General features: G+C 50.6%; 1 protein-coding gene and 1 long non-coding RNA gene across 3 annotated transcripts in view; one reads left to right on the top strand and one right to left on the bottom strand.

Moving 5' to 3' along the window:
• The window catches only part of GNG2 (G protein subunit gamma 2), an 88,994-nt gene that overhangs the window by 61,186 nt on the left and 1,632 nt on the right, over nucleotides 1-26,176 (top strand). The window contains exons 4-6 of one of the 2 annotated variants that reach the window (XM_006272620.4): nucleotides 14,337-14,431; nucleotides 19,433-19,548; nucleotides 23,551-26,176. The exon at nucleotides 23,551-26,176 is cut by the window's right edge and continues 1,632 nt beyond it. In XM_006272620.4, coding sequence (XP_006272682.2) covers nucleotides 19,462-19,548; nucleotides 23,551-23,679 — 216 coding nt within the window. In that variant the 5' untranslated portion in view covers nucleotides 14,337-14,431; nucleotides 19,433-19,461 and the 3' untranslated portion in view covers nucleotides 23,680-26,176. The remainder of the gene's footprint in view (nucleotides 1-14,336; nucleotides 14,432-19,432; nucleotides 19,549-23,550) is intronic. The other variant, XM_019494100.2, reaches the window with a different exon arrangement.
• Nucleotides 7,975-15,235, bottom strand: LOC132248878 (uncharacterized). Its single transcript, XR_009460331.1, has 2 exons — nucleotides 15,149-15,235; nucleotides 7,975-8,242 (listed from the first exon to the last, which is right to left on the bottom strand). It is a non-coding gene; the product is annotated as an uncharacterized LOC132248878 (long non-coding RNA).

Consider the following 26,176-nt stretch of genomic DNA (forward strand, 5'->3'; position numbering starts at 1 on the left):
GTGTGCCGAAGCTGCAGAGTTTTGTGGTCCCTTCTTATTTCTAGGGGATTTCTGGCAGGGGGAGGGGGGGTATTATCATAGTCTCTCTCTCCCCCTTCCATCTCACTTGCATCTATTCCTATAGGATGTCCCTGTCCTAAGCTATCTAGAGCAGTGGTTTTCAACCTGTGGTCCATGGACCCCTGGGGGTCTGCAGACTATGTCCAAGGGGTCTGCAAAAGATGACTCTGATCAAGCCAAAGCATGTAAATACCCACACTTACAATTCAAAGGATCCATTGGAAATTTCCAAAGGGGTCCACACCTCCATTTGAAACTTTTTTGGGTGAAAAAAGTTGAAAACCTGCTGTCTGGAGAGGATTCAGATTGCTCATCGCCTCCCCATGAGAGGCAGGGAGTAGCTGTTACCTACAGTTCACAGCACAACCCTGAGTTTGGGCTCAGTCCTTGCGGGACGGGTACATGGGTATACTCATAAGCAGCTTTCACACACACACACACACACACACACACACAGCTTCTGTACATACAAAAGCTCTCTGGGCTATATTCTGTGAATGTATTTAAACATCTAAAGATGACAGATAGCAACTTGCCTAACATCAAGTTAGCAGTAAGGGACTCAAGTCCTGTATCCCCTAGCCCAAGCTCTTGCCGTAAGCACTGTATTGCTTGGGTAAGCCTTCTGAAGGTGGTGCGTTTTGCCTTTTAGGAATAAGTCTGTCTAAGATGAAATGATGGCAGTGTGTATTAAGGCTTACCGAGTAATCACTTAAATAAACATGCTGCATCAGTGTTAATGGGGTAAAGAGCTACAGAGGAGAAAACATCTGGGCCTGGGAAGCAAGGCTTTTGAGGAAAGGCTGAAACAACGTAGGGTTATTTAGTCTGGAAAAAAGGCTGAGGGGGGATTTGCTCACCGTCATCACATATCCGAGGGGTGGTTACAGAAAAGATGGAGATGGGCTTTTCTCTGCGACCATCGGGGACAAAACTAGCAGCGTTGGCCACAAGCTGCAGCAGGGGACGTTTAGGTTGGAGATTAGGAGGAACTTCCTGATGACGAGGGTGGTCAAGCATTGGGACAGGCTGTCCAGAGAGGTTGTGGGATCTCCAACCTTGGAAGTTTTCAAGAGCAGGTTGGACACGCGCTTGGCTGGGATGGATTAGACAGGGATGATCCTGCCTTGAGCAGAGGGTTGGACTAGATGTGACCTTGTGAGGTCTCTTCCAGCCCTACTTTCTTATGATCCTATGGTCTAACTTTGGAGGGGAATTCAGGGATATAAAGTATCACAATGTCATATGCTGCACCAAGTATCTATTTTCACCTTTTTCCATGGAGTAAATACTGCCATTTATATTTTTCCAAACATCGCATTCAGTTTTGGTTGTGCAGAAACAGGTTTGTGTTTCAGCACAGTACTTTTTGTTTCAGTTCAGCCTGTAAGTACAAAGAAAATGTTTTCTTCTTTTAGACAAGTACATTCAAAGTTGAGAAACCAGTTGGATGCTAAAAAAAAACAGAAAAAACCTTCTTGCTAAACTATCAAAAATCAGGTCTAAAAGGATGAATTGTATTCGTTCTAAACCATGAAAAACACGTTGGTTGTGAGGCATGCTGCCTGTGTACATTTAATTGAATTCCCGTTGCCATTCAAATGTAGAGCACACAAATTGCTGAGTAAAAACTGAAGTGATAGGAGTGGTAAATCTGAATAAGTCCATGTTGAGCTATAAAAATGCTTGTAGATGTTTGTAAAGATAATGTGTCCTCCTGGATATGAAAAGATAGCAAATTTAAGGGAAAGGTCATATTTAGTTCAAATCCGTGCTTGGTTGGTAGCTGGCGGAGGATGATGGATATTTCTTGTGAGAAAGAACTGAAAAGTACAAATGGGAACCTCAACTTATTGAAGAGTTAAGCCAAGCTTTCTAGCTCTATAAATAGTGATTACCATCAGAGATTTAAACCAGTCCACCCTGCCTGCTGGTAACAGGGACTAATGAAGACAAGACCTTGTCAACAAGCCTCCATGGCCATGCAGCAAATAAAGCTTTTTGTAACCACGCACAGCAACAAAAATAACCCCATTGCAAACAATGAGCAAGAAAGGAAGCCAATATTTTTTAAGCTCTGCCTGGAAGGAAACTCCAGATGCTTGAAGAAGTGTGAGAGGGAGGGATATTCTCCAGTCAGTCTCTTGGTGGGAAGGGCCAGGCCCCTTTCATCTCTGGGTTGTACCTGGGGGAAGGCCTAGGTCAGTGATTCTCAACTGGTGTGCCGTCAGATCTTGTAGGGCTGTTGTGGGGTGCAGCTCGATATTAGCACTCTTCCGTGTGCAAACACTACATATGATTTACCAGATAAACCCAAAGACTTCAGATAGGTATCCATTCAAGCAGGAAAACATTGTGCCTTGCTGTGGTCTTTCTGAGATATTGGCAACAGAAGAAATGGCCTTTTCCATAGTGAAACCTAAGAGCTGGCATTTTCCAAGGGGGGGAGACTTGAATCTATTGAGGGGAACCTTGAGTCTAATGAGGTGTTCCTTGAATATAATGGGGGGGGGGGTCTTGAGTCTAATGAGGTGTTCCTTGAATCTGATGAGGGGTGTCTTGAGTCTAATTAGACAAGGTTCCTTGGGTTAGGGTTAGGGTTTCATCCACTGGGAGGTGTCCAATCTGATGGGGGGGGGTTTGAGTCTAATTAGGCATTCCTTGAATCTAATGGGGGTCTTGAGTCTAATGAGGTGTTCCTTGAATCTGATGAGGGGTGTCTTGAGTCTAATTAGGCATTCCTTGAATATAATGGGGCATCTTGAGTCTAATGAGGTGTTCCTTGAATCTAATGGGGTGTCTTGAGTCTAATGAGGTGTTCCTTGAATATAATTGGGCATCTTGCGTCTAATGAGGTGTTCCTTGAATCTAATGGGGTGTCTTGAGTCTAATGAGGTATTCCTTGAATCTAATGGGGTGTCTTGAGTCTAATGAGGTGTTCCTTGAATCTAATGGGGGGTCTTGAGTCTAATGAGGTGTTCCTTGAATCTAATGGGGTGTCTTGAGTCTAATGAGGTGTTCCTTGAATATAATGGGGCATCTTGCGTCTAATGAGGTGTTCCTTGAATCTAATGGGGTGTCTTGAGTCTAATGAGGTGTTCCTTGAATCTAATGGGGGTTCTTGAGTCTAATGAGGTGTTCCTTGAATATGATGAGGGGTGTCGTGAGTCTAATTAGGCATTCCTTGAATCTAAGAGGGGGTCTTGAGTCTAATGAGGTGTTTCTTGTATCTAATCGGGGGGTCTTGAGTCTAATGAGGTGTCCGTTGAATCTAATGAGAGGAGTCTTGAGTCCAAAAGGTTGAGAACCACTGGCATGGGCAAAACCCACCTGTCACAGGACACTTGCAATCCCCAGGGGTCTATATTAGGGGTGTCAAACTCAGTTGGGGTCCCAGGCCAGATTTGGACTGTGTGGTTCCCCATGGACTGGATCCTACCTAGGTCACAGGGCAGTCATCCTGACCGCTATGGGGACAATGGGGTGGTGATGGGAGGCATCAGTGGCAGTATGAGCCCAGGGACAGTGAGCAAAACTTGCTGCCAATGGCCATGGCCAGTGGAGCCAAAGGGCTCTGAATCCTGTGGCAGGTCACATCCCCCAACTTCTGGTAGCCCAGCAGGCTGGATAGATGGGCTCCATGAGCTGGGTCCAGCCCACAGGCTCTATGTTTGACACCTCTGGTCTATATTATCCCATCCAGACTTTACCAGGCTACAGGAGAGCTGGGAGGGGAGAGAAGCTCAGTAGCTTGCTCAGTAGCTGCCTCTTTCCCTCCATCATGGAAGACCTGCTCTGACGGGCCAAGGAAGGGGATGGGAAACACAATCTGTTCCTCTCTTGAGCTACCAGGGTTGTTGCATAAAAAGCACCACAACGTTACCCCACCTCAGCTTTGCAGTTGAAGAAAAGTCAGTGGCTGGTCCGAGGCGCCAAGCAAACTATCACTATAGGGGCCTGAAGGGAAGATGCACACACAGGGCATCCCACAATTTGCGGGCATTTGTCCTCTTGGGCTTTTGCCCCGTGTGGGTGTGCAAGGTACACCCATGCTAGAATACAGGTAGTGCCACAACTCAAGACTGTAGGATTTGGTGCGAGAAAACAGATTTGCAAACTCTGTGGGCTCGCATGGCCCTGATCTTCACCTGATGTAAATCAGCATCATCTCCCTGGGTGCAGGGCCCACATGTGGTTTTTCTCTTGCTCTTCTCTCTTCTTCTGGAGGGAAAGATGTTGACAAAGCGCCACCCTGATTACCTGCAGTATCTCATTGAAGCAACACTCTGCAGGCTCAAAATGGATAGGGAGTAGCGTGCGGCATCGTAAATTAATCTACCAGTGATTTTAAAATTCTCCAGTGGTTTGGGATCAAAATGAAATTAGACTTTCAGTTCTGAGCCTGCAGCAGGTGTGTATTAGTTGGGAGCGATGAGGGTCACTCCAGGAAAAAAAAAGATATTTTGCAACTCTTCTGCAAATGCAGTGACTTGCAAGGAGAGCAAAGCAGCACGGACATTGTGCTGTATACACGAGATGAACAATCAGATAGGACTCGATCAGGTACAGGTGCTATTTCCCTGTTTAAAAATATGGAGGGGAGGAGGGGGAAAACCATGCAAGAAGGCAGGAACAAATCGTTTACAGTATTTAGAAAGGGAAAAGATTTTCTGCTTTAATCTTAATGCAGTGGATTGAGTCTCGTGGGGAAAAAAATGTAGGGAAGGAAGTATTAGACCAAAGCGCTTGCAGGTAAGCAGCCTGATATTCTGCCTGCTTAAATAGCAAAGATGGATAAGCAAAGAGCAGATCGTGGGATGAGCAATTAGGGCAGCTCCTGGGGGACTGTGATTTCCACGTATTGTAGACCAAACACTAGCAAACCTCCAGCAATCTTAGACCCCGAGTCAGCAAGTCCGTGTGTCCTGCTAAACAAGTGAGCGGCACCACAGAGGTCAATGGGACTGCCCAGGCATTTGGCAAGGTGCTGAACCGGAGCATTAGACCCTGGTCCTGTGATAGGATCAGATGGGCCGTCTTTGCAGGGGCCTCAAAAACCAAGCACTCTTGACTTGAGCTAGCACAAGAAATATGCAGCCCTAGCCTGCAGTTACCTCACCTGTCCTGGTTGGCTCTCACTGCTCAGACCTGGCGAAGAATGTCTTGCATGCGACAGCTTGTCTAACTACCCCCGGTATACCCTTGGTCCAATTAAAGTTCTCGCCCTAAGAAATCCTTGCTTCTCAGCAATCCTGAGCATTCATTTAAGTTCAGGACTTTGCCTCTTTAACATGGCAACTTCACCTTTGGATCACGGAGTCTCTCTCTCACAATTTCCTTTTTCCTTTCATTAGTCCCATAATTAAAAGGACCCCTTGCTTGCCCTGCCTTACTGAGGAATCCTTTGTCCCAGCCAGACCCTCTGAGTTTGCAAAGCCAAATGCTACCACCTGTTGCCTTTGTTTTGCTCTTTCAGGATTTTCTCTCTTGAAGCCCACTTCCTTCACACTGCTCGGGTGCAGCTGGTTTTCATCGCTCCCATCCCCATCCTTGCAAACCTATTGTCTGATCACAATTCAGCTGTTAAGGTTGATGGTTCCTTTGTTTTTGCCCCTACCTTCCTCCAGACAGGGGCACAATACGTGGTCAGCCCACTGCTGACCTGTCTCATGTTAGGACTTTCTGTGACTCCACCAAAATGTATATGTTTCACACAAATTCCCCAGTTCCTCCCAGGCCCCAGCATACTCATGGCAACAATATTTTAATGTTGAAAGGCAGCAAGTATAAATGGCCGGTAATCAGTGAACAAAGATAGATGTGGATGGCGAGGACTTTAAAGGCTACATATTTCCTAAGCATAACTTGACATAAATTCAGAAAAAAGACTGTAAGGCAGCGATCCTCAGCCATGATGCGTTGGCACTCTAGGGTGCCTTGAGATCCTTTCAAGGGTGCTGCAGGGTGCTACACACTGTTAGGTGTGCAAACAGGATTTTTAGGATAAACCCAGAGATTTCAAGGAGGTGCCATAGTGTCAAAAACATTTAACTACTGTCGCCTTTCTGAGTCCTTTGCAACAGAAGAATTGCTCCAGTATTTATAGTCAGAAAGCAAGTGAAAACTAAGGGCTTTGTTCCACATTAATTTTAGGTGACTCCTGGAGCTCTCCATCCCTGGATTGTCCACACATTAACACCTGAAACTAGATTTAAGCATACTTTAAGCAGCTTAAAGTTGCGCCACTCCAGGGCAGGTGTATCTCTGATCCACGCTGCCCAGCTCATGTTCTGTTAATGTGGCCACTCCCCTTGGTTTGCCGTCCTCCAGCACCCCAGAATGCAGTGTCCCCTCCCCCACCCTCCTGTTGACAAACTTTCCACCCCCTGAACTCTACTGCCCAGGCACCAAGCCAACTCCCCCTCCTGCCCCCAGGGGTCTGACCATCCTGCCCCCAGGGGTGCAGCCCTTTGCAAGCAGCCCACAGAGCACATGCCAGCTAGCCAGGTCACAGGGCATGGACAGGCCCAGGAGTGAGGGTCTAGTGGTCTGGGGGGATGGACGAGGTAGGGGGCTGGATCAGATCCCCATGACCTGGGGCTTTCTTCCTGGGATAGGGGCAGTAGCTCCCCCCAAAAGTGCCTTCTCTCACTGCTCCCACCTCTCAGCCAGCCTGGGAAGCACATCCAGCAGCTCCCAGTCCCAAATCCCAACTTATTAAAAACTGAGACCTTCCTCAATGTCCTTCCTCCTTATTTCTTTTTACATTCTTTTTTTTTTTTACTTTTTATTTTATCTTTCAGGGGATGACTTCCTTTATTTCACTCCTTTTCCCCATCCCCATTTCCTTGCCACCTCCCAGTTCATTACCCACTCCAGTCTCATTAACTCTCTGCCTCCCCGCTTCATGTTCCCTGTCCCCTCCATCTCTCACCTCCTGCCCCACGTAGAGCAGGGATGGAAACCTGCCCCGGCTCACCAGCCCTGGGGGGGCAACCGCTAGCGGTAGCTCCTGATCAGGCCTCTGGTCACCAGGCCTCTCGTTTCAAGTCCCAGCTGTGCAGGTCAGGGACACTCAGAAAAGGTTTTTAGCCTTAAGGTGTAACTGCTCCAAACTCGAGCTAGCACTAACACCGATCAACATTTCAGCAGCTCAGAGTGCCACGTGTAACAGCCCTAAGAGCTGGCATTTTCTGAGGGGTGCCTTGAGTCTAAAAACGACTGAGACCTGCTCTTGCAGGAGATTCTGATCACCAAGGCTTGCTATAGGATTTTCAGTTGCCATAGTCCAGACAGAGAAAAACTGCATTTTTCCATGCAGAGGAAAGTATTCCTCCTTTGAACACAAGTAAGCCATTAGCTGTTCTGAAGCCAGGAAAGCATGGAAGAGGAAAATGTTGCTCAAATATACAAAGCGCTCTTCTTCATTTAAAAAGCATTGGAAAATTCAAATGAGACGGTTATTTTTTTCTTTTTTTTTCTTTTTTTTTTTGGAGTGCAGGTACTGGCTGGGGAAAAAAATCAGCTAGAAAGCTGCCGATATCTGAGCTCTTTGTCCTTTCTTTCCAAATGAATCCCACCCAGGAACACATGCAATTAATAACTCGCAACCAAGCCCTTTGTCCCTAGGACAATATACACAAGCATCAAAACAATCCTCAGAAATACACAGTTGTAATTAAAGTGCCATGCCCCGGGGAGATGGCACCTATATACTGTACTTTATAAACATCATTATCATGGAAATAAATGGAATCCTCCATCATTAACCTGCGGTCTCCGAGGCAGAGCCCTGTTATCCAAAACATGTGCGCGTCATTAAGCAGCAGAAGCAAGGAGCCATCAATATGCCATGGTTAGTTTAACCCAAATGGCTTCTTTTCTCTGCAAAGAAAGAAAAAAAAATCTTCGAAGTCCTGCACAACAATATACATGTGTTTATTATCTATAAAAAGAGCTAACTGCTTTCACATTGGGGTTCAGGGACCTTTGCAAAGTGAAGCTACTTCCTGATTTGCTTTATTGTACAGCTTCAGGTGGACAATTTAGGCTTGAATTTTCTCTTGACTTCCTTCTCTGCTTAAATGGGTCTCTTGCTAATCGTTGGGAAAATGCTGCTCGGGATAATCTCTCCATTTGTGCTGTAAGGATCGTCGAGATGATGAAGTGCAGAGTCCGTTGCCTGGAAGCAAAGAGGGAAGTAATGTGGATCAAATCAAGTAACACAAATGGGACGCCTAACACACCTGCTCATATAAACCCTCTCTTACCTGGTTAGCCGCCATACATTTACTAACCCGTATTACTGTTTGCACACAAAGCTGTCGAGTTCACCCCATGTTACGTGAAACTTGTACTAGGAGCACAAGACTTCCCATCTTTGGACCAACCAAGCGATCTGTTGACTTGCACGTCCTGTCTCTACAGTCAGTCAGCCCGGATGTGTCAGAAGAAGGTGCAAAAATCCCTGGAGTGGGTCCTTGTGAAATAATTTGCCCATTGGGGAAGCTTCCTGTTCAAGACATGGGTAAGGCCCCATGCGTGCTGTTCTGGTTGCCAGGGTTCACAACAGATTAACCTGAACGCACGTCGAAAAGGACCATTGAGACAGTCAAGGGCATGGAGTTTCTGGGCATGAGGCTCTTCTCGGGCTCCGACTGATCGCCAAAATTTGGGGTTAGGAAGGCATTTTTCCCCTAATCCAGCTTGGCTGGACTGTGGAGGTGTTGCCTTTCTCTAGAGCATGGGGCATACTCCTCTTCCTGGGGTCCTCTGAGCATTTATTAACCAGTTATTTCCCTGTTATTGCATCGGCAGTGTCCGGCCCCACCTGTGGTGTGTCATAGGGTGGTTCCTGGTTTCATGTGTGGTATTTGAGGTCATTTTGGAGATTCAGAGGACTGGGCTCTGTAGCCTGGGCAGCCTCTTCCAGGCCCATGCTGTTCCTAATGTCACCACTTCCCCACACCCACATTTCTGGAGCAAGGAGCTCCATGGGCTGGAGGACACAACGTCGCAAGCTGGATCCAGCCTGCAGGCCAACGGTTGAGCACCCCGATGCAAACATCCAGCTCTTACGGAGTCAACTAAGCTCTCGATATAACACTTTCTAATGACGAGCTCTGCCGAGTGAAAAGAAAAAGGGTTTCTTTGCCTCATTTCCATCTGTTGCTTTCCATTTGCATTGGGAGCCACCGTGTTTGGACTCATTATCCTTTGACGTTCACCAGCCTCCATAGGCACACCTGTGCGGTGGGGCGGTTTGGAAGTCCCATCCGGAGCTGAGGAGAGCAGGAGGACGTTGGGTGTTGGTGAATGGGTGACTGCCACGGGCCGTGCGTTGTTCGTTTAGCACGAGACGGTTATCTAGTCCAGCTCCCTGCCTCCGGCAGAAGGATGGACAAGACAACCTCTGGAGGTCCCTTCCAGCCCGACGTCTTTAACTTCCAGGTTGGCCTCTAAGCATGGCGGGTGGTCTACAACCCGCATTTGGAAACCTGCAAGCACCAATGGGTGCTGTGGGCATCGGGCCCTGGATTCTGCATGGGGTGTCAGTCATTGGGCCGTGTCTGCCAGTTCCCCACGGGCAAGCACTCAGGACTGAGCCAGAGGGTCTTCCACTATCCCAGACTCCTCTCAGGAGGCTGTGCGGTGTCATCATGCATTTAAACCAGGAGGGGGTTATTGAGCAAAGCAGGCTGCAGGGACACAACTGGGCATCCACACAGCTCGAGCTCTGCTTCTGTCTCCATTGCTGGCCAGGGACTGACCCTTGCACAGAGACATCCTAGTAGCTACGTGGGTCAGACCCACGGGCAGTGTCTTGCCCAAGTCCTCTGCAAAGCGGTAGCCCCTGCTGCAGAAGGACATGTGGGCCGCCCAGGGTTTCCCCACAAGGAGCAACATCATTTCGGATGCCTTCAGCGTCCTTGGGATGAGGTTGGACTAGCAGTGCATTGTATAATGATGCTAAAATATAAATGTCCTCTGGAAAGGTTTGATCGGAGAGAAAGCCAGTGTCTGTGTTGGGTGGAGTTTCTCCACCTGACTAGTGGCCCGTCTTCCCTCCCATGCTCTTCAGGTGGAAAGGGCCTCGCAGAAGTACACGTCTACTGAGTGTTATATTTGTTACCCCCGCTCCTTCCACACACCCCGTAAGTTGGATCAGTAATAGAAAACCACCGCGAAAAATATACATGGTCGGGGTCCTAGAAATACATTTGCATCCAAAATAGTGCACGTTGTGTCCAGACAGAAGCAGACATCCGTGCCCTTCCAGTGAGGGCTGGGAGGGGGATTTTGAAGTGTTGGCCCACTGGGAAAACAAAGTTTTGCTCAAGTACAGGTTTGCCATGAGAACAGGTTGATTTTTGGAATAAAAAGAGCATGTTTTGTGTCACGCCTACATTGATTCCCGCTTCTGCGTGCACTGTCGCATTGCATTACAGGAGATGTCATCATCCTGGGTATGAAAATACCCCCATCCTCCTGCGTGAGCCCCCTGTTTCTGGCTAGACTGCTTCTCCCTGCCGGGCAGTGGCAATCTCTCCCCGCGGCTTATCTGCCTCTGCACATCATGGACAAACCGCATCGCAAGAGGAGTAGTTGGGGGCGGACAGCTGGAAGTGGGGAGGAGAGCTTCAGATTGAAGGCAAGGACTTTTGACATGCCATCAAATCAGAAACAGCATTCACGCAGCCCTGAACAGCTCTTGCACACTACACAAAAGGATCTTTCTTGATCACACTCTTTTATTTTTTTCCTCCTCATCTGAACTCTGATTTCCATCAGACAGACGGGGACAGGCGGGGGGAAATGCCTCCTACAAGTCAGACTCTACTCATCTTACCCTTGGGTGACGGAGCTGACTCCGGTGGGAGAGGCACAGCGGCAGAGTCTGGCTGTGTACTGCTGTTTTCCTCTTAAGGAAATCAATAAGGAAGGGCAAAAGTCAAGTGTCTCGTAGCAACTTATCAGTAGCGGCGTATTCAGAAAGGGGAGAAAAGGGAGTAAATATGCAATGCAGCTAAGTGGAAAACGTCGCTTGTCTGGTCCCAGAATTTGCAGATTCACAGACGTTTAGGGCCGGAAGGGACCTCGTGAGATCGTCGGGTCCAACCCCCGTGCTTTTCTCTGATCCGCTTTGCAACCAGAGGCCCCAGGCCTGCAAACACTTTGGCACGCACTTACTTTGACCGGCAGGCACTTACCCACAGGCTGGGCTTTCCCACCGATCTCGCGGTGGGTTCCTTCCTGGTGGCACGGAAGTGCGTGTTTGCAGCGGCGGGGCCTTCACGCCATCCTGCTGCAGACGGCGTGTCCCAGATGCGTGTTTTTGAAGGAAGTGGAAGGGAAAATAAATTTAAAAAGTAAATGGGGAGAGAGACATTTGCTAAAGTCAGATCTCCAGAGGAGCATCTGAAGGGTGTGCGCAGCAAGGCAGTGGAGCAAGCTGCCAGGGAAGTGGTGGAGTCTCTCTTTTCTTCCCACCTCGCTCTGGCCTGGGTTAGGGTATACGCAGGTAGATGGCCTGGGCAGCAAGGGGTTGTTGAGCTGGCCTGAAACAAGGACTCGGCTTGGTGGTGGGACCTGCCAGAAGGGACCTGGATAGAAAGGGAGGAGGTTGCCCCGGCAAGGAGGGCATGTTGCCTTGGAGGGGATGAGTGAGCAGCTTGTGAGAGTCTGAGCCGCTGGGATCCTTGTGTGAGCGAGAGGAACGGAGCGGGTCTCCCCGAGAGGTGGAAGAGATGCACTTGTTTCCTTCCCTTCCTTCCTCCATCCCTGCACATGCACACGCACATGCACACGCACTTCTTCCTAACTTGAAGGCAGCTCAGACACGGGCACTAGTCTGCTGGTTTGCTCTGTTTTAAGCTGTCCTTTGTAGTCCTGCGGCAGTGTTGCGTCTCGCCCTCACAAGCCTGGTTGTGCGCCCCCCCTGTGCTGTTCTCTCTAGTCACAGGGTTGTGTGGCAGGGGAAGTGCATTTAATTCCTTGTGGCGTGGCATGTAGGCCAAGCCAAGGACACGTGCGTTGGTGAACACGAGGAGCACCACTTGAAAGGGGTCTGGGTGAACAGTGCCAAAACTTTGCAAAAGCATTCCTGTGAGCAAGGAAGCTCACAGCTGCAGAGAGCTCTGTCCATGGGGTGAAGCCCTGATCCCACAAGCGTGCGGAAGTGCCTCTGAAGCTGCCTTGGGTCCCTGCCAGAAGCATTTCATTCGGCAATGCCCTGCCTGCGTATGTGTTAGCACTCGTCTGCTGAGCAGCGCGGTGCGATCGGTAGGTCGTGTAGCCTAGTGGCTAGGGGGCTGGACTGGGAGTCAGCCAGCTAGGCCTCTGCTCTGACACAGACCGGGTGGGTGCCCTTGGTCACATCCCTTGCTGTGTCTGTGCCTCTTCCTCTCCTCTTACCTATCTTGGGTTTTTGGACAGCAAATTCTCCTGGTCAGGAGCTGCCTCCTGCTAGGTGTTCGTCCCACGAACATTAAAGGGAGCCAGTCCCTGGGGCCTCTAGGCACCGCTGTAATTCAAAAACCAATCAAGATACAAATCCTACTCCACCGGATAGACAGACATCACGCCCCCCCACCACGCTGATGCCTCCAAGCGGGGAATGCAACCTTCAAATACTAGCATAGCTGACGAGCGCTAACGGAGCTGCAAAGAGCTTCTCCTAATGAAGCTGCAGCTACAGGCACGCACCAGGCAGCGTTGAACGTCCTAAACAAGCCCGGGTCCAGCCACCGAACAGCGCTGTGAAAACTCGTCCTTTGCCCGGTGCGGTCTGCCCTGCAGCAGGCGGGTTTTAGAGGAGAGTCTAAAGGTTGCATGAACGTACAGGGAGGCTAAGAGGAAAGCTGGCTACTTCCCCTCTGATTCTTGCTGGTGCCGTTCTCCAATCGCAGCTGCTCTTGGTTAACCACAAAGCAGCAGCGTAGTTTAGCCAGAACGAACAATGGCTTCTGCACCGTGGAGCGTCTCGGCAGCAGTGAGGATGCCTTCTGGCACGTCAGCCGCTCTTGACATTGGGTCCTAAACCTGCAAAGGAGGCGGATAGTGAGCAGTTCTTACTCCACGAGCAGGTAAGCGCCGAAAGGGTAAAGCTGTGAGTGCGTTTGTATGTAGAAGGCTTATTTCCCCAAGCACCTCTTCAAGGTCTTCAAGAGCCTCTTCAAGAACCTCCCCAAAACCTTGGCAAATTGTTGGAGAGAAAGCCAGCAGCTCCTGAAGGTATATATAGGACATGTTGAAGATGTGCCGGAGGTCAGATCTCTGTCTAGCGTTGCTATAGAAGTGCGTGTGTGCACGCACAAACTTGGGGGTATGTTGATACAACACAGGATGTGTGATGAGTTGCTACAGGCAACGTGGTTTGAACGGCAGGAGTTTGGGGTGGCCGTAGGAAGGAGCGGTAAGTCAAGCCGGCTCTCCCACCTGAGGCCAGTCCTGCTTGCTCCCTTGGCTGCGTTGTGCCCGCGGCAGAGAATGAATGGGCGCAGAATGAGAGCGCTCCATCGTCTGAACCGCGGGTTTCAGGTCTCCTTTTGCAACAGCTCCCCACCCCAGTGACTTCACCAGTCTTGCACGGATGGTGCAGGAGGATGTAACTGCCCTCCCAGGGGAGGGGATTTGAATGCCGCATGGGACTAGTCGCTCGTAACAGGGGATGGTTAAACCGTGCATGGCTAAGTGAGAACTGGGGGCTTGCCGGTACCCCTGCAACATCTGCAAACCTCTGATCTAGCCCCCTCCGTTCCTGCATGGAGGAACGGACCAGAGCAAAACCAGGCCTCATCGCCGCAGTTCTTTGGTGGTTTCTTTGATGACAGGACAAGGAGCAATGGGCTCAAGTTGCAGCAAAGGAAGCGGAGGTTACATGTTAGGAAACACTCTCACTAGGAGGGTAGTAAAGCGCTGCAACAGACTGCCCAGAGAGGTGGTGGCATCTCCATCCTTGGAGGTGTTGGAGACCTGGCTAAACAAAGCCTTGGCTGGGACGATGTAGCTGGGGCTGGTCCCGCCTGCAGAGGGGTTTGGCCTGGATGACCCGGAGGTCCCGTCCAACCCCCTTGCTCTGTGATCCTAATGAAACCCTGCTGTACTACCCGTCCTTGAGCACTGCCGCTTCAGGCTGCCCTCCCCTGCCAGACACACTCATTTCCTCATACCGCATGCAAAATTCCCCGTGCGTTCATTCAGTGACACCCGTGTTGACATGGCGCTGGTCTAACACCGTTTCCTCCTCTCTCCCCTTCTCTTTCCCTCCCTTGAAGGCAGCGACTGTTGACGATTGGCAGGCGACCCACTCCCACTCGAGAAGCAAATTGCTGAAAAGGCTCTTGGGCATCACCCGCTTTGTCACTGAATTGTAAGTACGACCGATCACCTGGCCGTGGTGCGGGGACCAGGAAGGCTTCCCAGGGGGTGCTCCGCGGCGAGAGCATCACACCATGGGTCAAGTTTTCTTTGCCTTCCTTCATAGCTGGCTATTTCAAGCTAGTCTTGGCCTGGCAGCGGCCTCATACTGCTGCCTAGGTCCTGAGTTGAGTCCCTGAATGAATGGCTGAAGGAGCAGCTGTTTACCTTAGTTAGCGCATGGTGCTTATGACACCAAGGTTGCAGGTTTGATTCCCTGCTTGGGCTAGATGATCTCTTGAGGTCCCTTCCAGCCTTACTTCTCTACGACTCAAGTGCCCCCAGGCATTGGCGCTCTTGAAACTGGGGTGCTGTCAGCACCCAGTTTGAGACACCCTGGGGTGCACTGTTGGCAGGAAATTCCTCTGTTTGCCTGCAAAGAAAAGCCATGGGGACAGCCAGTCAGATCCTGAGCAGAGAGCGGCTTCCCTCGAGCCTTGGGATTCCCACTTGGCTCCTGTCGCGACCCGACTTAGACGTAGCATCTTTTGCAACCCACTTTGGGGGTAATGGTCCGTGCACCTGCATTGGACGGGGGCTGGGACACGTCTGCGTCTCAGCTGCTCTGGGGCAGCTCCCTTTGTGCTTGGGGCAGTCGCTAACCCAAAACACCCTGGTTTAGCTTCTGTGGGGAAAAGGAAATGCAGTGGGGACCAGCCGCGGCACCTACCCCCATTAATCGTGGGCTCAAGGGAATCCAGGCCTCCCCGGAGCTTGCAACCTGTCATGGGGGAAGTACTGCACCAGCCTCCCGAGGACGGCGTCTGCGGGGAAAGCCAGGGATGGAGGAAGTGAGGACACAACAGCTGCATCCCCAAGGCCAAGGGGAAGGCGCATCTCCCCTTCTTCCTGCCTAGTCCCCAGCAAAATGAGATGCTGGTGGCACGGCACGCTTACGCTGAAAGCGCCCTGCACCAGGTTATATCTCCTCCCTTGACAAGTGCTAAGCGGGCTTCAGCAAGGCTCTTGCTGGAGGATACGGGCGCCGTGTCTTTCTGCCCACTGTTGACTGAGCCTGGCAGCGCTCGAAAGTCTCCTGGAGACCGAGTCGAGCGGGTAACCAAACGCACACCGGCAGCTTGCCTCTTTGTAGAAGCGTCTAAAGAAACAGGAAGCTCCCGTATCCTGTTTTGCATCGAGCCGCTCACTGGTCGCTTTGTTAACGCGTCCCTGGGCAAGGGCACGGCCTCTGCCCGTAGAAATCGGCCTGTTTATAACTGGATGCTCACATTCCCGGGGGCACGTTCCCTCCCAAGCATTGTGATCGGCCTCGGCGTCGGAGGGCCGGCGTAACGAGCCTAGGTTGACTGACGCTAGCATGAAAGACCCCCCAAGGAGCGGAGCAGGGAACTTGCTGAAAGCATCTGTCCACTGTGGCCTAATACTGGAACCGAAAGGGGGGTTTTGGGGGTTTTTTAAGTCGGTGCCATTTGTTTAAAGGCTAGAGGAAAAGCTTGTTCCCGCTCTGACCGTAATTATAGTGTCAGGTCTTTTGACTGGAAAGGGAACGGCGGAGAAAATTCCTCTGCAGTAGCCGTGATCTCTCGCTTGCTTGCTCTCTCTTTCTCTCTCTCTCTCTCGTTCTCTTTCATCCCCACCTGGAAATTAAAATCCTAACGAGCAAGTGACCGAGCTGCTCGTCGGAAGCCAGCTAGCTCACACCCCACATGCCGAAGCAAGCTGGTGACAGCGTTGTTGTTCTGAAGCCAGCCGTCTCGGCCGAATGAACAGGATCCCGGCACTTGTTATAGCTAAGCGAAGCGTAGCAGGGTCTGGGGCAGGGCGCCCAGCCGGCAGCACGGGTGCACAGGCAGCCTCCACGTTGCATGCAGCAGACCGGAGAGGGCGCAGGCAGCGCAGCCGCAAGGTAGGGCAGAGAGCGGAAAGCAGAGCAGCAGATTGGGCAGGGAGCAAAACGGGGGAAGTAGAAAGCAGAGCAGCAGATTGGCTAGGGGAAGGGCACCGGAGTGGCACTCAGGGGTAGGGGTAATTTTTGCAAAAAGGTTGGCCCCCACTGAGGACACCCTGATACTTATAGCCCTGGTGACTATGTGCAGTAAGAGTTGCAAAAAACTCAGGGCAGCCCCTCTCCTTTCAACCCCAGACACTGAATGTGAGGAAGCAAACTGTGAGCCTGATCTTTTTGCCCCTCTTTTTTTTTTAAACAAGGCTTGATGTCGTTTCCCTCATCCCTCTGCGTTATCTGTGACAGGTTAGGGTGTCCTTGGTGCCTTGGGGCATTGTGCCTGGGAGCTGCACGCAACGGTTGTTCATCCAGTTATGAACAGGTTACACCAGGGATGGGCAAAATGCGGCCCGCGGGCCAGATGCAGCCCGCCAGGCTGTTCTATCCAGCCCATGGGGCCCCTAAAAAATTAAGAAAATTAATATTTATTTACCTCTGGCTGCCTGTCATGTGACCCTCGATGGCTTGCCAAAACTCAGTAAGATGCCCTCTGCTTGAAGTAATTGCCCACCCCTAAGTTAGACAAACACTCGTCTGGGGATGGTTTGTAGGCAGGGATGGTCCTGCCTTGAGCAGGGGTTGGACTGGACGACCTCCAGAAGTCCCTTCCAGCCCTATTTCTGTGTGATTCGCTGACTTCCCTGAACTCCTCCGTGAAAAATGCCCAGTCTCACGGCCTGTATGCCAGAGGCCTTGCTGCATGCATTTCTAAAGGTCTCCAACCATTGCTTTTGTCCCGCTGGGATAGTGTTTCTGACTCTGGGACCCTTTTTCATAGATTCATAGATTCATAGATGTTAGGGTCGGAAGGGACCTCAATAGATCATCAAGTCTGACCCCCTGCATAAGCAGGAAAGAGTGCTGGGTCTAGATGACCCCAGCTAGATACTCATCTAACCTCCTCTTGAAGACCCCCAGGGTAGGGGAGAGCACCACCTCCCTTGGGAGCCCGTTCCAGACCTTGGCCACTCGAACTGTGAAGAAGTTCTTCCTAATGTCCAATCTAAATCTGCTCTCTGCTAGCTTGTGGCCATTGTTTCTTGTAACCCCCGGGGGCGCCTTGGTGAATAAATCCTCACCAATTCCCTTCTGTGCCCCCGTGATGAACTTATAGGCAGCCACAAGGTCGCCTCTCAACCTTCTCTTGCGGAGGCTGAAAAGGTCCAGTTTCTCTAGTCTCTCCTCGTAGGGCTTGGTCTGCAGGCCCTTGACCATACGAGTTGCCCTTCTCTGGACCCTCTCCAGGTTATCCGCATCCTTCTTGAAGTGTGGCGCCCAGAATTGCACGCAGTACTCCAACTGCGGTCTGACCAGCGCCCGATAGAGGGGAAGTATCACCTCCCTGGACCTATTCGTCATGCATCTGCTGATGCACGATAAAGTGCCATTGGCTTTTCTGATGGCTTCGTCACACTGCCGGCTCATGTTCATCTTGGAGTCCACTAGGACTCCAAAATCCCTTTCCGCTTCCGTGCCACCCAGCAGGTCATTCCCTAGGCTGTAGGTGTGCTGGACATTTTTCCTTCCTAGGTGCAGCACTTTGCATTTCTCCTTGTTGAACTGCATCCTGTTGTTTTCTGCCCACTTGTGCAACCTGTCCAGGTCTGCCTGCAGCTGTTCCCTGCCCTCCGGCATGTCCACTTCTCCCCATAGCTTTGTGTCATCTGCAAACTTGGACAGAGTACATTTCACTCCCACGTCCAAGTCGCTGATGAAGACATTAAAGAGTATCGGTCCAAGGACCGAACCCTGCGGGACCCCACTGCCCACACCCTTCCAGGTCAAGACCGACCCATCTACCACGACTCTCTGGGTGCGACCCTCTAGCCAATTCGCCACCCACCGGACTGTGCAGTCATCCACATCACAGCCTCTTAACTTGTTCACCAGTATGGGGTGGGATACCGGATCGAAGGCCTTCCTGAAGTCTAAGTATACGACATCCACCCCTCCTTCTGTGTCCAGGCGTTTCGTAACCTGGTCATAGAAAGAGACTAGATTGGTCAGGCACGATCTGCCCGCCACAAACCCGTGCTGGTTTCCCCTCAGCATAATTTGCCCTGCCGGGCTCTCACAAATGTGACCCTTGATAATTTTTTCAAAGACTTTACCAAGGATGGAGGTGAGGCTGACTGGCCTATAGTTGCCCAGGTCCTCCTTCCTCCCCTTCTTGAAAATGGGGACCACACTGGCCCTTTTCCAGTCCTCCGGGACTTGGCCCGTGCGCCACGAGCGTTCAAATATTCCCGCCAGTGGCTGTGCAGTGAGGTCGGCCAGTGCCTTCAGCACCCTCGGATGGAGCCCATCTGGGCCTGCCCACTTAAAGGCATCCAGTTCTTCCAAGTGACTCTGCACCATCTCAGGATCTACGTATGGAAGTCTGGCACCTTGCTGCTGCCTCTCCACAACCCCAGTGAGAGACTTGTCGTGCCCCTCGCTTAGGAGCACTGAGGCAAAGAACTCGTTGAGGAGTTCAGCCTTGTCCCCCCTGTCCATCACCAATTGTTTCTGCCCATTTAGCAGAGGTCCTATTCCTCCCTGTGCCTTCCTTTTACTCCCTATGTATCTAAAAAACAATTTCTTGTTGTCCTTTACTTGGGTTGCCATCCTCAGCTCCATGGTAGCTTTGGCCCACCTAACTGCCTCCCTACAAGCACGAGCAGAGGAGGTATATTCGTCTTAACAGAGGATGTATATTCGTCTTAGCAGAGGAGGTATATTCATCTTTGCAAATTTTTCCTTCCTTCCAACTGGGGTCAGGATTGCAAGCAATCGTCAGGATTGCAGCGCCGATACTACATGCGGGTTTGTATTTGCCGAGGCTGTTTAATCACACAAAAGTTGATTGAGGCCATCTCCAACTTGGCTGAGGCGTTGCCACCTGGGTTAATTGCAGCAACCTTTATTAGATTTCGTGGCCCTGAGGAACACGCAGCTGATCCCGTTGAATTCCCTGGTGCGCTTGCTTAATTCACTTTGTTTCCGCAGCACGTCTGACGAGCGCAGCCCTGCCTCAGATGGCTAGCAACAACACCGCCAGCATAGCGCAAGCCAGGAAACTGGTGGAACAGCTGAAGATGGAGGCCAACATCGACAGAATAAAGGTAACGCTCGGTCCAAGGTATTTAATTCGCCTGTTCTGGGCCTTTGCGCGATTGGGTGCGGATTGGAAGGCCAGGTAGGGCTGTTCTGCTCCTGTGGTTTGACCCCTTGGAAAACACAGGCTATAAATCTGGCATATGGGATGTTTTGCAAACTTTAATGGCTCAGTCTATTTGGTTATAGAGGGAAAGATTAGAAAGACCACTCGGTGGTGGTCGGCAGTTCCTCGCCCAGGGAAAAGAGGTCTGATCTACCAGCCGAAGCCCAAACACGACCCAGCGGTTGGCAGCTGAAATAAGCTGTGTGTATCACAGGGTTGATTCTCTGACTTCACTGGAGTCCTACTGTGACGAAAAACACCCGGTAATGGGTGGCCACCCATCGGGGAAGATCACGAAGGGATGTTGCAAGCTCTGTAGCGCTGCTGGTCCTTGCCTCTAGATGGATCTTCTTTCTCAAAGATGCACCCGGGGCTAGACACAGGAATTGCCCGGTGAAATCCTTGCCAGTGATTTTATATAGGAAATCAGCCTTTCTCTTTTGGTCTTCAGATCTGTGAAGTCAGTAGACACTTGCCTTGCTTTCCTCACTGGTGACGACAGGGTGGCTGGTGTGATCACAGACAAACACCGGGGCTCGACAACACTTGGCGAAAGCAACCCTCCTTGCATGGCCTTTTGGGAAATGGGAAGGGATTTTTTTTCCAGGCTGCGTGGGTGTTGTTTGAAGGTTAATGCATGTGAGCAGCTAACTGATTGCAGCCACTCAAAACTGTGCTCTCCTCATAACGGGGTCTAATGCGTGAAATTGCGCTCCATGCCTTATCCAACTGAGAGCGCGACCGCAGACAGAAATCAGCATTTTCCTTCTCAATTGAAAGGCTGGTCCTTTCTAGGAGGTAGTTTTCTTCTCTGTGGCTGTTTACACTTTCCAGCTTTTAAAAAGCCTGGGTCTCAGGCTGGAATAATGAGACCCTACGTTGTTCAGCCGAGTTGTGCTGAGTGGGTACAGTCCTGCCCCTGCCCCTCCAGCGCTTGCAAGCTGTTTCTAATCTAGGAGCTCCTCTGGGAATGAGCTGCCCCTGCCTGAATGCCTAGAAAGCTGCTGGCTAATATGAATGCTACTGCAAACAGTGATTGCAGTTGTGGCTATGGAGGGCCTCTTTCTCACTTTAAAGGCAAATGTTCTCATCCGGGTGCCTATGTCATTCCTGCAAGTTTGTACGGGAACAGGGAGTGCATGCCTTCACAAACAAGTGCCTGCATGCCCCAAACAGAAATATGGGCAGGCACGGGTTTTCTTGCTGGTCAGGAACTCGAATGGTTTGTGCAATTACCTATTTCCTTTTCATGCGCTGCTCAGGCATCTAAGAACTTGTCCCCCTGGATTAATATAACTGATCTATCCCAGGTTGAGGTGGGAGAGAGGTAGTGTGAGTCTGAAGTTAATCAGAAGGCAGGGTAGCAATGCACTTTTGTAGATTAGTAAGAAAGAAAGAAAGGATGGATGGATGGATGGATGGATGGATGGATGGATGGATGGATGTGCAAGTGTGTATGTGTATATATATATATATATATATATATATATGTATGTATCTGTATATACATGGATGGATGTGCATGTGTGTGTATGTATATATGTGTGTATATATATATATATCTGTATATACATAGTTGGATAGATGTGTATGTGTGTATATGTATGTAGATGGATGGATGGATGTGCATGTGTGTATGTATATATATATGTATCTGTATATACATGGATGGATGTTTGTGTGTGTATGTATATATGTGTGTATATATATCTGTATATGGATGGATGGATGGATGGATGGATGTGCGTGTGTGTGTGTGTGTGTGTGTGTGTGTGTGTGTGTAAATACATGGATGGATAGATGTGCATGTGTGTATATGTATATATGTATATATATATGTATATGTATATACATGTGTGTGTATGTATGTATATGTATACAGATGGATGGATGGATGTGCATGTGTGTGTATATGTATATGTGTGTGTATGTGTATATGTATATGTATATGTGTGTGTGTGTGTGTGTGTGTGTGTGTACACACACAGCAGGCTGTCATTAGTTCAGTAAGTGGCACCCAGTATCTGAGCCTTTTGAGAGAGGGATGTGTGTGCACGCACTTGTGTGTGTGTGTGTGTGTGTGTGTGTGTGTGTGTGTGTGTGTCTGTGTGTCGGGGGTGGCCTCCTGCTTGCTAAAGGCAAACAGATGATTTCCCAGTGAAATGTCCACATCTCCAGGAGCTTCTGCTGAGCCAGATCCATGTTAATCGGAGATGGTGAGATCACTGACTGTATACAGCAAACATCGGTTACTATGGGAACTCCGAATCTCCACGGGCACGACTGGGGAGGGCATAAAGATGACTGCCCCTCCTAGCATGTGCTTGCATCCTCCGTTATGCCTGTAGCAAACAGCGTAGCATTTAGGACTGCGAGCTCTTTGCCATCCCGTCTGCCCCGCACAACGCCGGTGCCTTGGGTGAGATGAAATCGGGGGGGGGCTGTTTTGTCGACACCCAGTACCTGCCTGGAACCAAACAGTAAAAATAGACTTCACATCGCATTGGTTTTCTCTCAAAATCGAACGCTAATAGACTCTAGTTGGATGTTTAGAGGCACTGAAAGGCAAGGCTGCCTGGTCGGAAAAAAAGGCTGCGTTGCCCGAAAGAGATGCAAATGAGAACTACCTTAACAGCAAAAGAAATCAGCGCTGTGTTCTGTACGCTTGATGCAGACGTGCACGGCTTGGGGCTTGGGAGCGGGAAGGCCCTGATTTATATGCACGGCACATCAAAGCTGCTAAAGCAAAAGTCCCCTTCAGGTTTGTAGTGAGCCTAAAACAGAGGTCTGCAGGTCACGGTCCAACAGATCTTTGCTGGCATCCTCCTGGTCTCATCAGACTCTTGAAAGACGCCCGAGCTCAGCACCGTTTCATCAGGGAGAGGGAGTCAAAGCAAGTGACCCCCGAGGTCCTTTCCAACCCTACAGTCCCCTGAATCTCTGCTCGGAGAGGGTTGGAGGGGGAATGGCTTTGCAACAGGACCCCCGGCTTCTGGGACTTCTTGGCGGCTGTTTAGCTAACCCAGCTGGGGAAGATGAAAGGTAACCAGTCAAAAGGGGAGGAGAGGAGACGAGGTCTAGCCGGGGAAAAGAGCCAGGCGACAGGACACTTGGGCGCACGTATGTGAAGCTTAGACCAAAAGGGGCAGGGGGTGCAGTGTCCAGGAAGAGGTGGCATCGGGGGCACATGTAGCAAGGAGGAGGCAGCTAACGTGCTGCGAGGCCCCGGCAAGGACCTGCCTCCTGAAACGATGCTCAGCCTGGCAAATCGCTGCCTGGTCGTCGAGGCGTTTCAACCCCTTGGCAGCAGGACAGCATTGAAGTGCTGCATCCCCTTGGGCTTCCTCCCCGCAGCCCTTGCAATAGAGGCACCGCAAGCGTGACCAAGGCCAGTCGTCCGTGTTGTGGGGGAAGCAGCGGAGGGCGGTGACCGCTGCACAAGAGGCGTGCGGGTGCACACACGCACATTTGCACTTATAATCCCCATGACCAGGTTCAAGGTCTGTCCTCCGGCAGACTTCACTGACGTGCTGCCTGAGTAAGGTTTGCTAGATCCCGGGTATTCGCCTCCTGAATGCAGTACACTGCAACTGGGAATCCTTTGCCGCAGGTAGACGAGAGACTGCCCACTATAGAAAAACCAAGCGCTTTGTGCTTTGGAAACAGCTTGGAAACAGCTAGCATTAGCTCAGGAGCAGGCCAGGCTCCAGGCAGTCCCGGGCGGGACATCGGGGCCCCACGACTGTGCTACGGGGCTGGGAGCGTTGTGGCGCATGCAGGGGGATGTGGATCAGTGTTTCTGTGTCCCCCGCAGCGCAGCGAGCTGTTTCCGCTCCTCGCTCTCTCTGAGAAAGAAGTCATGCAGCTAATCCAAGCCTTGGCTTGTGTCTGGGCTTGCTTGCAGGTATCCAAAGCAGCAGCAGACTTGATGGCATACTGCGAAGCTCACGCCAAGGAAGACCCTCTATTGACTCCTGTCCCGGCTTCAGAAAATCCCTTTAGAGAGAAGAAGTTCTTCTGTGCAATCCTGTAAACCCTCCAGGAGCCTGCTGAGCCTCGGGCACCCTGAACACTGATGTAGAGTTTTTAGCAACGTGGACAACTTTCCAGTCCACAGAATTACATAATAATAATTTAAAAAAAGAGTCCCGGAAGCTACAGAGATGTGTGTGTTTAAAGAAACTGGCCACCTTTTTGGGGAACAAGATGACCTACATCGTGAGGCTACAGATCTGAAGTCTGCAGAGATGCCTAGAGAGGGGGAAAAAATATAAAGAATCAATTTGTGTCACTTTTCTGCTCACAAAAATAGTTGTTTGTTCCATATTTGAAAAAAAAAAAAAGGAGACAGTTGTGCTGAGCAAGTTCAATGCTAGGGACGTGTATAACCGTATCAGAATGACTATATTTTTGTTCATTTTTTTGCAAGTGTTTTTATTTAAGTTGAATTGTCCAATATATACAGCAGCCGCCTAGATGACTATGATGCTACTTAACGTACGTTCTTGTGCTTTTCTCTTTTGTTCCTTTTTTTTCCCCCCCATTAGAATAGCACAGAGATAGACTGGAACTGGATTTATGACTGCTTTCCAAAATTGAAAAAAAAAAAAAAAGAATTAAACGGAGGAGTTTAGCAAGGCCGTAGCCAATGTTACTTCCCACTTTGCGGTATAAATGCTGGCTGTCTATGTGTTCCTAGCAAACTATATTACCACAGGTCTAACATTTGTATATGGTAGCTTCCATTTTGCAAGTAAAAGTAAATTGTGTGTTGTGATCGGTGCTTCATGTTTTTGTGACTACTCGCAGGTCGTAGTGCATGAAGATATTCCCTAGGTTCCCTCCACGTAGAGTTTTCTATTGCTTGGTGCCACGTGCTGGTGGAAGAAGCTGTAGAGAGAAAACCAGAGGAGGTCCTGAAAGCAAAGACAAGACTACAGTGATGCCTTAGCCATGCCTGAAATACCTCTTGTGTTATAATAGGGTTGCCAGCGATTCTGAAGCCCAGTCCTGACTTCAGTGCAGTGTAGGATCCCCGGAGTCGAGCAGATCCCGCTGCCAAGGGCACGTCTTATTTTCACTGTGTTTCTCCACTCCTTCCCTTTCTCCTGCACCTCTCCACCTGTTGCCTTTTACCTGTTTCTCGGCTCCTGTATCGCAGGGTCCAGGTGAATCTTCCCCGGCGGCCTCTCCTCGCAGAGCCGCCTCCCCGAAGCAGGGCGACAGAGCCGGCGCACCCTGCGCGGCAGCAGGCAGGCTGGTGAGCAGGACCGAGCGCAGCTTCGTGGAGCGGGCCGCAGATGGACGGCATTGGGAGCTTGCCCGCCCGCCCGCCCGCGCGCGGTTCTCGGCTGCCGTTGTGTTGTCCTCCGCGAGTCTCTCTTTCCCCCGATCTGTTGGCACAACTCCCTCTGCCGCCTCATCTGCGCGACTATTTTCCTTCCTCCCCCAGGGATTATTCAGAGAATGTTGTTAGCAACATACGGGCCCCCGCAGTCTGTATTCAAACAACAGCAGCGTGCAGATGGGAAGGAAGCGGGTGAATGGGAGAAGAGCGAGAAAAGCCTCGACCAGGGGCTGGTTTTGTCCCAAGTGGCCAAATTTGGACATTTAACGTGGCAGCGTAGTCGCTCGTGCGCTTCTTCTCCAGGCAGCACTTTCTGCACGGTCTCCGCCGCCTTCGGTTGCTGCTTTACCACTTAATCCAGATGTATGCGCATCTGTAACACCTAAGCAGATGCATGCACAGTGGTAGGCTTCGCGATCCCCGCTGTTACGGGGACACGGCTAGCCAGGCATCCAAAGGAGATGGGGCTCCCTTCTCTGGCAGGTGCACCTTGCAAAGCAAAGAGGTCAGACTGATGGGACGGCAGGAGCGCCCAGTGCTGCTGATCTGCCGCCTGGCATTGGCAGGAGCGTTAGGAAAATAAGGGTCCTGTCTGCACTGGTCAGACCTCCGCTGGAGCACCGTGTCCACTTTTGAGCCTGACACTTTCGGGAGGGTGGAAAGAGCAACAAGCGTGTCCTGGAAAGCCAAACTTATCAGAAAAAGGTGCAAGAGCTTGGGTTAGTTAGTCTGGTGATCAAAAAGCTGAGGGGGGAATTTGATAACAGCTTTCTAATACCTGAAGGGCAATGAGAGAGGATGGAGATGAGAGTTTTCTCTGTGCCCGTTGGGGACCAGGCTCTGAGCAATGGACTCGGGCTGCAACAGGGGAAACTGAGGCTGGAGATAAGGAACAGCTTTCTGACTCTGAGGGTGGGCAAGCATTGGGACAGGCTGTCCAGGGAGGTTGTGGGATTTCCAACTGGGGACGCTTTCAAGATCAGGTTGGACACTTGGCGGGAATGGTCGAGTCAGGGATGATCCTTCCTTGAGCCAGGGGCTGGACTAGATGATCGCGTGACATCCCTTCCAGCCCTCCTTCCCGCTGGATCTGGAGATGATCATTTTAGGAGCGTAGAAAAGGCAGACGGCTCAATAAGATCACTCTATTTAGCTTAGCAATCTGGACACATCCAGGCCAAAC

This window comes from Alligator mississippiensis, chromosome 2, assembly GCF_030867095.1.
Source record: "Alligator mississippiensis isolate rAllMis1 chromosome 2, rAllMis1, whole genome shotgun sequence".
NCBI classification, from domain to species: Eukaryota; Metazoa; Chordata; order Crocodylia; family Alligatoridae; genus Alligator; species Alligator mississippiensis.